At 31.3% G+C, this 15,142-nt stretch overlaps 1 protein-coding gene across 2 annotated transcripts in view; it reads left to right on the forward strand.

Annotated features, from left to right (window-relative positions):
* Positions 1-15,142, forward strand: part of COL11A1 (collagen type XI alpha 1 chain) — a 198,906-nt gene that overhangs the window by 83,343 nt on the left and 100,421 nt on the right. For both annotated transcript variants that reach the window (XM_007113602.4, XM_007113603.4), the window contains exons 15-26: positions 1,676-1,729; positions 4,192-4,245; positions 4,364-4,417; positions 4,586-4,639; positions 5,853-5,906; positions 6,024-6,068; positions 7,259-7,312; positions 7,756-7,800; positions 8,052-8,105; positions 8,555-8,599; positions 12,821-12,874; positions 13,964-14,008. In XM_007113602.4, coding sequence (XP_007113664.1) covers positions 1,676-1,729; positions 4,192-4,245; positions 4,364-4,417; positions 4,586-4,639; positions 5,853-5,906; positions 6,024-6,068; positions 7,259-7,312; positions 7,756-7,800; positions 8,052-8,105; positions 8,555-8,599; positions 12,821-12,874; positions 13,964-14,008 — 612 coding nt within the window. The remainder of the gene's footprint in view (positions 1-1,675; positions 1,730-4,191; positions 4,246-4,363; positions 4,418-4,585; positions 4,640-5,852; positions 5,907-6,023; positions 6,069-7,258; positions 7,313-7,755; positions 7,801-8,051; positions 8,106-8,554; positions 8,600-12,820; positions 12,875-13,963; positions 14,009-15,142) is intronic.

Here is a 15,142-nt window from a genome sequence, read left to right on the forward strand (position 1 = left end):
TCACAGCATGTTGGCAAAGAGAAAACATTGACAACCATGTTATTACATTACCATTCTCAATGTAATATCCAAGCTTAATTGATTCTACTACTTAAGTCTTTGTTATAGAAAGTTTTAGCTTCCTAACATATTAAAGGTTGGTATTGAGCTAAAAAAATCACATTGTTTGTTTTCACCATTTTCTCTTCTATTATTCTTTGCTCCAAAACTTCAAATTATAACAGACTTTCAAAATTCTTAATTCTAGAGTCTAAACATATTTTATATATTAAGATTTTAAAAAGAAACAATATTTTAATACATAAATATGTTCATTCTTTCAGTGAAATATTCCTTTTTTCAATTATTTGTTTCCAGTTGATTTTATAGACTAAAAGAGATCTATATTTTAAAATATGCAGGAAACATAGAAAATGTTCTTTACCCTATTCTGTTACTGTCAATTATTACATGGCGATTTTTAGAATAAGTGTTTGGGCAAAGTAATTATAATCTGTTGAGTAGTTTGTGCTTATATACAGAAGGTATAATATAGTAAAGTAATTAAAGATAAATTGACTGTCCTTTAACTGCATTCAATTCTATGCTTAATAATCTGATTTAATGTAGAACCCCAGTTTATCTCTTGAAGAAATTTAGTTGCAAGAATTCTTAATTAGACACCTGAAAGTCATCATTCTTGTAATTTTCAGGATTGGAATATTCATGTTACCTGACTTGCCATATTTTTTGGCAGTCATATTAATAGTTATTTTACTTTGGAGCCACCAGGAGGCTCTAGATGCCTAGCATTTACAGGCTTAGCATAATTTTAACCTTTTTGCACTGTGATTCAATGCAGTATTTAATTGAATCTCTATTGATTTAAATAAATCAGAAACTTCTTAAACACACAAAGTATACTTCTTCAGAGTGAAGTAACTATTATCACTATGTTCAATTTTAGTGTTCTAAAGCTTTTTAGGAAGATGAATGGCCTAGTATTTATTTTTTAAAACTCACAACACTTTTATAAAGTGGTTTTATACTTTTTTCCAGTTACTATGCTAGGCTTTTGTTACACTTTGTGAATTATGTAAATATTTGGAAGAGGTGTTTGTCATAAGGACTTATTCTCCTAAGGAAAAATAGACCAATCTAGGAAAAAATGCTTTGACATTATTTCAGTACAATTATAATAACAACAATAGCATCTGTTCTTGACATTTTATTGCTATAGAATTCAGTGTCTGAGAAGTTTCTGAGTATAACAGCATTAATATTTGCCAAGTTTCATAAATGAATTCAATGTATACCCGATTCTGTAAAAATGTGTTTCCTCTAGTACTCCACCACAGTGTAATGATAAATAACGCCTGTGTATCATCGTAAGTGCTCTGATGGCACACACATTAAAGAACATTTCAATGTGTTTTCATGAAATTTGCTTCTGTGTAGTTATCAGTAAAATATAGACTTTTAAATATAGTTCACACACTGGAATACAGTCAAAATCTGAGAAGAGATGTATTTCAATCAGAAGACTTGAAAATTTTGTTGTATTAACTAATAAAATCATACTATTTGAAGAAATGTATTTTGAATAATGTTTAATTATTTCAAGTGAAAATGGTAGGACAAAACTGGTTAGGGAATTACAAAATTAAATGATTATGTCTTCACCTTTTCTCTACAGGGGGGGCCTGGTTCCTCTGGGGCCAAAGGTGAGAGGGGTGATCCAGGTCCTCAGGTAAAAATTAACCTATTTCACTTATTTTATTTTTGAGTTTATTTCATCTATTAGGGTAACTGAAGTGTCTGCCATCTGTTTTATGAGTAAAGAAATTACTTACATTACCTTTAAGCTCACATCACCTTCTTTAATTGAAACATCTCTAATGGTCAGTTGACTGCCAATAACTTTATTAATTTAAACAATATTGAAAGAAGATAATAAGCTAGAATGGGAAAATCTTGATAGTAATAGGTCTTCAGAACGTTAAATTGGCTTGAGATTGTACAGAACAGAGAAGCACTATTACAATTGTATTTATAGTGGCCCTGCCACAAGCCTAATGTTTCCTGTGGAGAATAAAATCTAGTAAATTCTCTCAGAAAGAATATTTAATATACCTAAAAGAAGCTAATTTTAAGCCCTTTGTAGAGCTGAGGAAATTAAGAGAAATTGAGAACATCTGACCTGAAATTCTTAAAAAGATCTTACATTATATTTACATGGTGCCAAATTAAAAGTATTATTTTTCCTTGAATGATATAAGTAAATAGAGACATTCACTATAAGCATGTTATGAATTATACTTATTCTAGAAAACTGAAAAAGCAAAATTGATGTATTTTTAAAATTCATTTTTAATGAAAATGCTTTCTGATATACTCAATACATATAAACTCAAATTGGGCTACAGGAGCTCTCAAGTGGCCACCCAACTAATTTTCTTCTTTTTTTAAAATTAGTTTTATTTTAACAATATTATAATGTAAACTTGAATGTGAACACCTATATGTATTCTTCGTCACCACCACCACAGTCATTAGGATAGAGAACAGTTCTGTAACCCCAAGCAATTTCTTGGTGCCACTTTACAGTCACAACTTCCTCGTACCCCTAATGCCTGACAAGCACTGATCTGTTCTTCATCACTACAGTTTCATGTTTCCAAGAATACTACATAAATGAAATCATACATTAGGTAACCTTTGAGATTGGCTTCTTTCACTCAGCATAATGCCTTTGGGATTCGAGTGCATCAATAGTTTATTCCTTTTTGTTGCTGAATAATATTCCCCTGTTTGGATGCACCACAGTTTATTTTGAAATGAGAAAAAATCCCCCCAAAATTTAGAAAGATATTTGGGTGAAACAGAATGTGGCAACCTTCTTTTTCGTGCTTGTTAAATGTTACCATAAAGAGATGGAAAACATTTGTACCTTAACTGAGAATTGCATTAAAATATTGATATGTCTTTCGCAAAGTTTATGAACTTTTGGGTCAGACTCACCTCTTTACAAAATGGATGAATCTGAAAACATGCTGCAGTAGTTTTCATGGTCTTTGCAGTTTTCCTTAACTCCAATGAGAGGCAATATCAAATGAAGGATCATTTTCATTAAAAACTAACAAGATTTGTCCTGTTATTATTGCTCCTTGCCTTCCAGCTGGGGTATAGGCTAGAGTTTTCTTGCTGCAATATTTTTTTAAAAGCTATATTCTTCTAACCTCTAATTATTAGACAACCTTAATTTCATATTTCTATATTCAACATTTCACAGCAATCATAAGAATTATTTGTAATTTCAAATATGTGTTGCATTTTCTACCTCACTCATTATATGCATATTGTTTAAACTTAAAAAGGGGTATAGTTAATTAAATACAAAGGCCTATATACTATTTTTACTGGATCTATATTGGATCTATTATTAGCTGTGTAATTTTATTTTAAAAAACACATATATTAATTCACAAATAAGACATTGTATATTGATATTGTATTATACTGCTTCAAGAAATATATTGAGAATCTTTAAACTTTAATCTGACGTGGCATGGTGCCAGTCAATAATTTGAATTAAGTTTTGCCAAGTGATCCTCCAGGATTTTGTAGATGATTGAAAGAAATATGTACCAGGAACTGTGCTAAATTATACGAGTATAACAGAGAAAAAGGTTTAGTCCAAAGTCACAGTGGTTAACAATTTAATGGGAGATTCAACTATGAAAAAAAGACAATTATAATTCAATGTGACACCTGCAATAAAAGAATAAATATCTAGAATAGGATCAGCAAAAAATGAAGAGAAAGGTGAAGTCAAAGAGAAGAGGAATAAAATGGAAGTGTTTTCAGTCAAGTGAAATGTAAAACTGCAAGGTTTTGAGAATATATTTAGTAATTGAGGATTTTTTTAAGCTTAAAATATCACTTTATATGCCTTTTGTTTAAATGTAATTGCATGTCTATATAAACTTAATAAAATAGCATGACTCTTTTTTGGCAAGAAACCATTTAGAAAAATCGATTCTCTTGGTTTTTTGCTTTATCTAGACTTTTACATAAGAAATAATTTTCTTGTGTTAAAATGATTAAGGTAAAGCTAAGAAGATATAAATTTCTAAAGCCATTTCTCTTGATGTGATTAAGTTTATTGATCAGGAATTCTATAAAATTAATTAATTATGATGTTTTGTATAGGGTCCTCGTGGTGTCCAAGGTCCTCCTGGTCCAATAGGAAAACCTGGAAAAAGGGTATGGTTAGTTTTCATTGTACATTTTGAGGGCATCTGAAATCATCAGTTATTTTGTTTTCTTTTATTCTGTGCTATTTGGAATCCCTTTTGCTTAGTCATGTTCTTGGTATTATCAGGGTCGTCCGGGTGCTGATGGAGGAAGAGGAATGCCAGGAGAACCCGGGGCCAAGGTCGGGAGCTCATCTCATACATTTGTGTTTTCAGATCTTGTATCTCAGTTCACCCCTGAAATTTTTATATTTTAAAATAGAGTTTCTTGATATGAAAGAATATTTCACACTCAAATTACAGTACAGAAATAGGCTGGAAATGTGATGATGATGATGGTGATTTTACAGGGGGATCGAGGATTTGATGGACTTCCAGGTCTGCCAGGTGACAAGGGTCACAGGGTAAGATATACCATTCTGTACATTTTATACTTTTTATATTGGGATAATACAGGAATACTACGAAATATTGATACCCTAAGATATAAGAAGAAAATTAATTTAAGTATTTGTGAACTCATGTAAATTAGTACATCTACTAGATACTTGAAGAAAGATAAGTAGAATTATATGTGCGATACTCATATAAGTTCTTTAATTTCTTTTAGACATTAAAATACTCATTTTACACAAACATAAGTTGATGTGGAATCTTTATGTACACGTATATGGAAAATACATTTATAGAACAAGTGTGGAGAATTAATTTTGCCTCTAATTTTTTGATAATTGCCTCAATTTCCTTCTTACATTTTGTCTGTGGAAATATACTCAAAAGAGGACATCTGTAGGCAGTTTGTCATTAATATAACAATACACTGGGCACTGTATTTTATTATACTAATTAGATGGCTCCAGTAGATTGAGACACCACAGACGACTTTTTTGTGATAATATTAGTTTGCAATCGAGTGCAAGAGCTTATAATTCACTAAGGCTAAACAAAATACAATGTTGAACGGCAATCCAGTCCATATTTTTAGTGGGAAATTAAGCAAAGATGTGGTCTTTCGAAAAAAGATCAGCTTTGGATCTTCACATTTTTCTTCTCCAAAAGTTAAGAAGGAAGATGGGACAACCATTAGGAAATTGGAGAATATAAAAAAATAGAAAGATAAAGAAAAGAGAGCACTATGAATGTCTAGCAAGATATTTAGTGTGTGCCTATCACATGTTGAGAAAAATATATAATTTTGTTTTTTAAAAAATCCAAAAACTTCTTTAGTCTTCTAGAACTGTGCTGATTTAATAAGAATTATTTTAGAAGCAGAAAAAATGTAAATTAAATAAAAATCAGCAAAGTGTATCCATGTTTAAGACAGTCTTCAGCAAAATACTTTTCTATTAGTTTGTAATAATTAAATGTCTGAAAATTATTTGGGAATTTCATTTAAACCTTTTTGTTTTCAAAATTGAGGGAACATTTTTCCTAGCATACTAATATATAACGCCAGTTAATGTAAAATTATGATTTATCTTTGAAGTGTTTTGAGGAGGGAAAATAGAGCATAAATTTTTTCTGCAAATGTTCTGTTATATTTGGTAGGATAGCTGTAGGATAGACCAACATTCTAGTTTATTTCATGTTCTACTTATACTTGGATTTATTTAATAGGGTGAACGAGGTCCCCAAGGTCCTCCTGGTCCTCCTGGTGAAGATGGAATGCGGGTATATTAAACTTCATTTCTTTTAAGAAATATTTAAAATTAAAACACAGAACAAAATCATGCTGAAATGTTACATTGTCTGATTGCATCACTCTCCCATTCATTTTGTCCATGACAGGGAGAAGATGGAGAAATAGGACCAAGGGGTCTTCCAGGTGAAGCTGTAAGCAACTTTCTTTTTTTTTCTTTTTAAATAATACCCCATTTTGAAGGAATAGCGATTGGTGTTACATATATAAAGTCAATAATAAACTCAGATGACTATTGCCGTCTTGCCTAAGCTAAACAGTTAATTGTTATGTGAAAAAACATTTTTAAATGATACTCAGAGCTCTTCTTTTGTTAAAGAAAAAGTCTTAGAAAATCGAGAGAAAAAATTGTGGGGTATAACATCTTGTCAGGCAAAAACCTTACCTAGTTTTTGTTGCTGTTTTTTTGTTTTGTTTCAGTTTTTATGTCATCAATAGCTCTAGAATCTAGTTATGTGTTTAGGATAAATTAATCTTATTATCAGAAGAAACACAAAAATGAGGTGCTTAGTATATACCAGATAGAACTATAAAATTTACCAGATTATATCCTTTTTTCCACTGATTTTTACAAATGAGGAAACTGAATTGGAAAGGTTTACCCAAAGCTAGTTAATCAAAGAACCAGACTAGAAGCAGGCCTCCTAGTTTTAGTCCTAGTTTTCCACATTATAGAGCCTGTCAACTAAAAGGCATAGTAGCTCAAGTGAATATGACAGTAAGTCATTGTATTCACTTTTCTAAAGAAGGAAAAGAAGGAGGAACAAATGGAGGAGGGGGAAGAAGAAGAGAAGAAATTAATTAAGTCATAATAATTTTTAAAATCAAGCAAATGGTTTCTATAATCTTGCTAATATAGTTATCCAGCAGTTTGTTTCTTTCTCTCAGTAGAATATTCTTTCAAGATGGAATTTACTTAAATGTAAAATAAATGAGAATCAGGACTCTTCTATTTGTGTAGTCTATCTTATTGAATAATAAGATTTAATAAGATTCAGTGTTGCTATTCAAATTGGAAAATGACACAAAAGTGACTTATTTAAAGCATTAAAATATTTCCTATTTTTAAAATTTCCCAAGTGATTCATATGTAAATTTATAAAATCAAAGATACGGCTTCTGTATTAAAGACTTTCTTATCCATCTTGGCTTTTGGATCAATATAAACACTAGATATTTGTGTCATATAAAAATGGCATTTTAAACACCATTAAAAGAAGATGAACAAATATTTTAATCTAAACATTACATTAAAATTTATTTAAAGGAAGAGGCATGTTTTGAAGGCATTTCTTATGAGAATGTGTTTTTCTTTTCCTCCTAGGGTCCACGAGGTTTGCTAGGACCAAGGGGAACTCCAGGACCTACAGGACAGCCTGTATGTATTGTTGAAAACATTCAAGATTTCCTAGGGAAAGCTTGTTACCAGACTTTTTAAAGCCAGGAGGCTGTGAAAGCTTTCAGTAGACAGCCAAGGGTTTACTGCTCTGTTATATTCTAAGACCTAATGATGCTGCCTATCAGTTTAACTGAGCATACCCCACTCCACTGGCTTCTTTCTTTTCTCTTCCTTTTAGTTTACCTATTTTATTGTTTCGTGTCAAATTCCAAACACGCAGTGGAAAATGCTGTTAGGTTGTCTCCATGGGCATGGAGAGGAGAGTATAGACCTTGCTTCTTCCCTCATTTCCATTAAGTTCTAAAATGATTTTTTAGTCAACCTAGGCTACTTGGTGTCATGCTATTAGGTTAGTTTTCTAAATTTTCCATTGTAGCATCAGAACTTGTTAACACTCATGCATATTTTTTGCGTCATTGAAGGGTATCGCAGGTGTGGATGGCCCCCCAGGACCAAAAGGGAACATGGTATGTAGAAAATATCCATAACATAACTCATTTCTGTAATCTAAGTACTAACAAACCACTTTTGTTGCTAAATCTAAAATTAAGATTTCTTACGATGTGTTGCCAAGTGCTTCTGCCAGCATTAATATTTTGCAAGATTTTCCAGATTCTCTATGGGGAAACATGATTTGGGGACTATTTTTCAACTGAGAAGAAAAAACCTATTATGTGAAATAGTTTTATTAAAGACTCTTTATATTTTCCTATGGCAGGGTCCCCAAGGGGAGCCTGGACCTCCAGGTCAGCAAGGGAATCCAGGACCTCAAGTAAGTCTAAACCGTCACAGCTTTTTTGAGATAATGGGATAAGATGGTATCTTTATACAAGAAAATTGACAGCCTCAGAATTTTCTATGTAGGGCTAAAAGTTTTTATTGTGAATGTAGGAAGATCATTCTTTTTAAAAAATAATTTGAGCAAATTTGCAGAGGCCTCTTTCTTCCAAGAGAAAAATGAGTCATTCGGTGTTCATGGAATGCCAGGACACCTGCAGGAGGGTTCTGAATAGGATCACATTACATATCCGTCGCCAGAAGAGTAGCTTATGTAAAACTCCTCATAGTGTTGCAAACTTTCTGGGGAATGTGGATAGATATATATATAGAGAGATTCTCATAAATCATTTCATGTAGAAGAGAGAGCTAATCATTTACTATTTTAAAAGTGTATTCTTGTGATGTGATTCTTGACATATGAAATGAATTCTTTTAAAATAGGGTCTTCCTGGTCCACAAGGTCCAATTGGTCCTCCCGGTGAAAAAGTAAGTTATTCTGTTGTTCTAGTAATGTCTGGTAAACAAGCTTGTGTTGTCAACTTTCGGGAGGTATAAGGCCTGCCTTCTGTTTTTGATACGATATTTAAATGTCTCAGCATATACAGAATTAATCTGGAGTTAAATTAGGAAAGCACAGGGTGAGCAGCAGTCATTCGTATGTCTCTGAACTGTAAATGATAAAATTTCAGAGTTTCCATTTGGATAACTTCCAAATGTGACATTCTCAGCTATATTAATTTCAGAAACATACTGATATGAGTGAGTGTTTTCTCTTTATTTTGGTTCTCCTTTTATTTTTCATTATTTAAAAAATGTAATTAGGTTTGCTTGTGACAAAAGGCTTTTAGCAAGGTCTAATTAAGGGAAAATTGTGACATTATTATTGCCACCATTTCTCATGTATAAATGGCAAATGATGTTCTTGTTAATAACTCAATGTCTGGATCAAAACAAGAATAAGTTTTTAATTAAAGAGATGTCTTTTGTCCCTATCTCCTCTGACAGATTCCCTAAGTAATATTTCCTGTCCCCTATAGTTACAGCACAGTGTTACCTAATTCTTTCTAATATAATTTTTTCTTATTTTTATTGATTTCTGTGAATATGTAATTTTTTAAAAATTAACAACTTTATTGGGGTTAATTTCATACCCTAAAAAGTTACTCATTTTAAGTGCACAAGTCAATGATTTTTAGTAAATTTATAGAGTTGTGCCACAATCACATTTTTAGAATACTTATACCACCCCAGAAAGAAACCTTGTGTCAATTTGCACTCCCCATTTCACCCACAAAGCTAGACAACCGTTGATCTACTTTCTATCTTTATAGGTTTACTTTATCTGAACATCTCATGTGAACAAGATATGGGAATGAAATTAATATTTTAATTTAATCATATGAATGAATATAATATGTGACATTTGTGTCTGGCTTCATTTGGCATAATGTTTTTGAGGTTTATCCATATTGCAGCATATATCAGCACTTTGCTCCTTTGTGTTGCCAAATAGTATTCCATTGATTGAATATACCACATTTTGTTTACTTATTCAGCAGTTGAGGGACATATGAGTTATGTACATTTTTCAGCTTTTATGAATAGTGCTGCCATGAATATTTGTAAAAAGGTATTTGTGTAGACATGTTTTCATTTATTTTTGGAAGATACTTAGAAGTGGAATTGCTGGGTTTTATGGTAAATTTATATTTAACATTTTAAGAAGTTTCCAATTGTTTTTCAAAGTGGTTGTACCATATTTCCTCCCTATCAGCAATTTATGAGGATTCTAGTTTCTCTAGATTCTCAGCAATACTAATATTGCTTCTCTTTTTGATTATGGTCATTTTTGTTGGTGTGAAATAGTATCTTATTGTGGTTTTAACTGGCATTTCCCTAATCACTAGTGATGCTGAGCATATTTTTATGTGCTTATTGACCTTTTCTATATATTCTTTGGTAAAATATATATTCAAATCCTTTGGTAACATTCTTACCAAGTTACTTATTATTAATATTAAGAATTAGCATATCAAACTTAAATGATCCTTAGAGTACTTTTTCTCTGTGCATATTTTCCATATGTTTACAGTATTAGAGTGCTATTGGAAAATGGTTTATTTATTTAAGATGTTAGGTACCAAAGGTGATTTTAAATCTTTGCTTTAGATCAGAGATCTTAATCTGGACCATTCTTAACATATTTCAGATTAGCTCATCATAACCATAGATTGCACTTGGGCATGTGCCTATTGAATTTTCTACAATAATTTTATCATCTCTGAACTGGATTCCTAGGAAGAATTTGCTTTTAAGGAAAGCTGGTATATCTGAATTCCCTTTGTTGAGCCACAGGTAAAAAATAGAATCTGATTCACTGCACTTCTTGCGGTAGGAAGAGAGCTGTCATTAAGCACAAGCCGCTTCTTTCTCTGCTTTGAACATATCCAGCTCTTGAGTCCAAAGACAGCCTCTTTCCATCAAAAGGAGAAAGAAACTCAAGAACATGAAGAAAATGCATTTTATTTATATTGCATTTACGGTATATAGTTTATTTTGGATCTATATTACTTTTATTTTCTTGATGATATACTGTGTTCTGTTTATTCTGGCTCAAGAGCCTTGTCTTTCAAAATGTGGTGAATAATGTTTTCAGTTGGATCATGCTATAATCTCACAATTAAATATAATTTAAGTAATGTCATATATTTTTAATTCCCAATAACTTTTATATTTTTGTCCTAAGTTATCACAGCCTATGCTGTTATTATATTTGTGATAAAAGATTTTATAAAGTTCAAGTTAATTAACTAAAATGGACGACAACTATATTGCTTTTCTGACACGTTGATAACTTAAATATACTGTTAAGTCCTGTGATTTAATTTATGGGGTCAGAATTTACATCACATATGTTAATGGCTTTACAGAAAACAAATGGTATTGTATAACTACATGAGCTAAAGAAGAAATAGCAAGACACGAAATATATATTAGTTAAAGGCAAGGACTTTGACGATATGGCTACAGATCTGGATTCATTTATATTGCAACTCTGTGATGTATTAACATTAGTTAATTACTCAAGCTCTTTGATGCTGATATTTCATGGAATTGCTTGAGACTTAAAATGGATACTATACATATAAATATATATAATATATATATTATATATTGCTTAACATAGTGCATAGAGACACAATAAATTTTAACTATTTTATTAAAATCTAAAATATGGCATTCATTCATTTAACTTCGTTCCCATTCCTGTAGGGAGACACCAAGCAGTTAAGAAAGCAGACAAAATATTGTACTGTCATGGAACTTCCATTTTAAAAAAGATGGATTGATTTTAACTTGATTTAAAAAATCATCCTATAGTACAAGAGTTTTAGTATTTCTCATCTACCCTTAAATGTATAGCAACAACATAAAATCCATGTAGTATTGTACACAAGGTCATTGTCTTAGAAATATCATATTTGCTGATAATAATAATTACTGGAATAGTTTTGCCTTTGTAATCTACATTTTGTTTTGAAGAAATAAGACTGTTTCCTGAGAGCAAAAAAATGATTTGAGTGAAAGGCAAAATACTGCCATAAAAAAAAACAAGTTTTATAACAGTTGTTTCATAATGTTAGATTATTTAACTGTATATGACTTTGCAAAGTGGTGAAGGGAATTGAATCTTTTAAATCCTGTAAATGAGATGCAGTTAAATTCAGTTATAAAGTCCAGATTGTTCAATTTAAAGGTTATCTTTATTTTTGTGTGTTGTTCCGTAGTGATTTAAGTGAGACTTTCTTGTTAAGTGATTTAAGTGAGGCTTTCTAGTTAAATTCTGTACTATCCGTGTAATACAATGCTTTTTCTAACTACTTTCTAAGAATGGAAAAATCCTCCTACATCCAGCATCTAGGCTTGCTGATATATCCTTGCCCTTTTAATTGTTTCTAAATTCTGGCTAATGACTTGACCAGTAAGCAATAATGGCTTAGGCTCTGAAGACTTGATAAAGTTAATTATTCTAAGCAGAAAGCCAATTTTTCTCCCGATGAAGGGTCTACTTCTTGTAATAGTCATTCTTAGCATGTTCCAACCTTACCAATGATCAAATTAAATGAGATTTGAAATCCCCTGTGATTAAACACAGATTAATCTGTTGAATAAATAGTTACTGAAGTACAGTTGATTTACAATGTTGTATTAATTTCTACTATACAGCAAAGTGATTTAGTTCATTCTTTTTCATATTCTTTTCCATTATGATTTATCACACGGTATTGAATATAGTTCCCTGTGAATTGGCACTTATTAACATCATTGATGGAAATAGCCAATATTTGCTTTTTCAATGATATAAATCAATGTATATTGACCTATATTGTTTTCCTTTTTATTCTATAAGTTTCAGTTTTTTGTGGTATGCAAAAACTAACTTGTTAATTAAAAAAGACACATTTAGGACTACTAAGCAGGATGAAAACTAGCATATCTTTGACAGATGTTAAATTTGGTTTTCATCTATCTTTATATACCATTTCTTCTACATATGTTAAAAAGTATTCAGATGTTTGTTGCTTATAGATGAAAGCCAGTGACTCAAGTTAAGAATTTTATTGGCTGTATATTACTATGTACAAAGGCAGACTTTTCATTATTTTTAATTTTTAAATGAAAATATTTTTGTCTCTATTTGATTAGGGACCACAAGGAAAACCAGGGCTCGGAGGACTTCCTGGTGCTGATGGGCCTCCCGTAAGTAATAGTTACCTGGTCACAAAAATTTCTATATGTTATTTTCAAAAATAGATTTTACATGTGCTTTAGAAGTGATTGTAAGAATTCAGTAATAAAAGCAAATGAGCCAGTAATTAAACATTGATCTCTCTAAAATGCTATTTCATCATGTCACTTCCATATTGCAAACTCTTTAAGGAGCTCCCAGTGGGCTTTGGACCACTCTAGGCCAGAATCTCATATTTTCCTACCACTCACTTTTCTCTTAGCATGCTTTACATTTTCTATTGCTATACCTTTTGTTATGTCCTTTTCTTTTCATAGAAAACACTTTTCCATTCTCTCTTCCTTTTCAAAGAACATGTTTCTTGAGAGTCCAGGTGAAATTCCTCACCTTTTGTAAGTTTCCTCAGACATCTTACATGAAAATTCCTCTGCATTCAGGGATTCCCTACTTTTCTAGAAATATAGCAATGTTTATTATATCTTATCACATAGTAATAAATAATGTAATTATGTAATCTCCACAGTTGTTATTTTTTTCTCTTCAAACTACGTACTCAGAGCTAGGGTACAAAAATTTTCATTCTGCAACTACTTGTTTTCACTGAGTATAGTTGTTGTGGAGCTGTATGTTTTAGTGACTCTCAATAACTTGATTACAAACACCATTAGTGTTTATGATGTTGCTATATTTTAAAATATCCCATCCACATATTTTAGTTGCTTTTTAAAGATGTGTGTATGATTATTCGATCAATATGCAAAATAGAAGTTAGATTGAAACACCTTTATGTAAGACTCTAAATGAGACTGGGGTTGAATTGTTGATGAATAATATGTTTTATGTGCTTTTCCCAAGCTCTCACTCAAGTATATTATGTACTTGATGAAACTTATACCTATGCAATATAAACTTACTATGTTTCTTTCCAAATGCCACAGTTTCCAGTGTTATTTAAAGCCATATACACTGATGCAAAATGTGCAATATATTTTGAAACATAAAGAGTAAAACCTCAACAGATGGGAAAAAAGGGAACAATTTCATAGTATAAATTACCATTAATATTGCATCTCACCAGTCTATATTTTTTATAAATGTAGGGTCATCCTGGAAAAGAAGGCCAGTCTGGAGAAAAGGGTTCTCTGGTATGTTACAAAGTATCCATTTAAATATTGTCACCTTATCCTCTAGAGAAAATGCCTTACTTTGATCATTTCTGCGATATATATATACATGTGTCTGTGTGTGTGTGTGTATATATGTATATATATATACATCATATTCTTCGATGATCATTTAGACATATGAATGTTGGAAACTAAGTGCCAGAAAATAGTTATTCTCTACCTGTAATATATCTTTACTTTCAAAAGAATTTTTGCTAACATTTAGATATAAATCATGTTTCTATAGTTACTTTTTATTTAGGGTATAAAAAAGATGTGTCTTAGATAACTTTTAATTTTGCATTGGCAATTTGATCAATTAGACTAGAATTCTCTGTTTTTTAAAAAATATTCTCATGATCAGAAATAAATCCACATTCTGCCTATGTAGTATATGTGGAATAAATGACCATAAGTAATAATAATGTAATTGGACAAGAACTACTGAATATCATTAAAGTGTTTATGTCACTTGAATTTTATCTATACTTATTACTTTCTGATAACCTTTACATAAGAGGAGACTAAATTGTAAGAGCAACGATTATCAAAATATCTAAATAAAATATCAAAATAAAAGCTTTCAAAGTTAATACTATTTTGGATTACAGTATCACGGCAAGATCATTTTTATTTAGAGTTGCTAATTTTGGATTCTTATTAAAATAGTCAACATTACTATTGTATATTATATACTATTGTATATTATACGATATTTCCTTTAGGTAGACTAGTGAAATGAAGCCAGCCATGGAAAATATATAATTTTGATCATATTCTTGATGATGTGAATGCAATAAATTTTTTTAACATCCTTTATTGGAGTATAATTGCTTTACAATGGTGTGTTAGTTTCTGCTGTATAACAAAGTGAATCAGTTATACATATACATATATCCCCATATCTCCTCCCTCTTGCATCTCCCTCCCCTCCTCCCTATCCCATCCCTCTAGGAGGTCACAAAGCACCAAGCTGAACTCCCTGTGCTATGCAGCTGCTTCCTACTAGCAATCTATTTTACATTTGGTAGTGTATATATGTCCATGCCACTCTCACTTCGTCCCAGCTTACCCTTCCCCCTCCCCGTGTCCTCAAGTCCATTCTCTATGTCT

This window comes from Physeter macrocephalus, chromosome 4 (assembly GCF_002837175.3).
Source record: "Physeter macrocephalus isolate SW-GA chromosome 4, ASM283717v5, whole genome shotgun sequence".
In the NCBI taxonomy this organism is placed as follows: Eukaryota; Metazoa; Chordata; class Mammalia; order Artiodactyla; family Physeteridae; genus Physeter; species Physeter macrocephalus.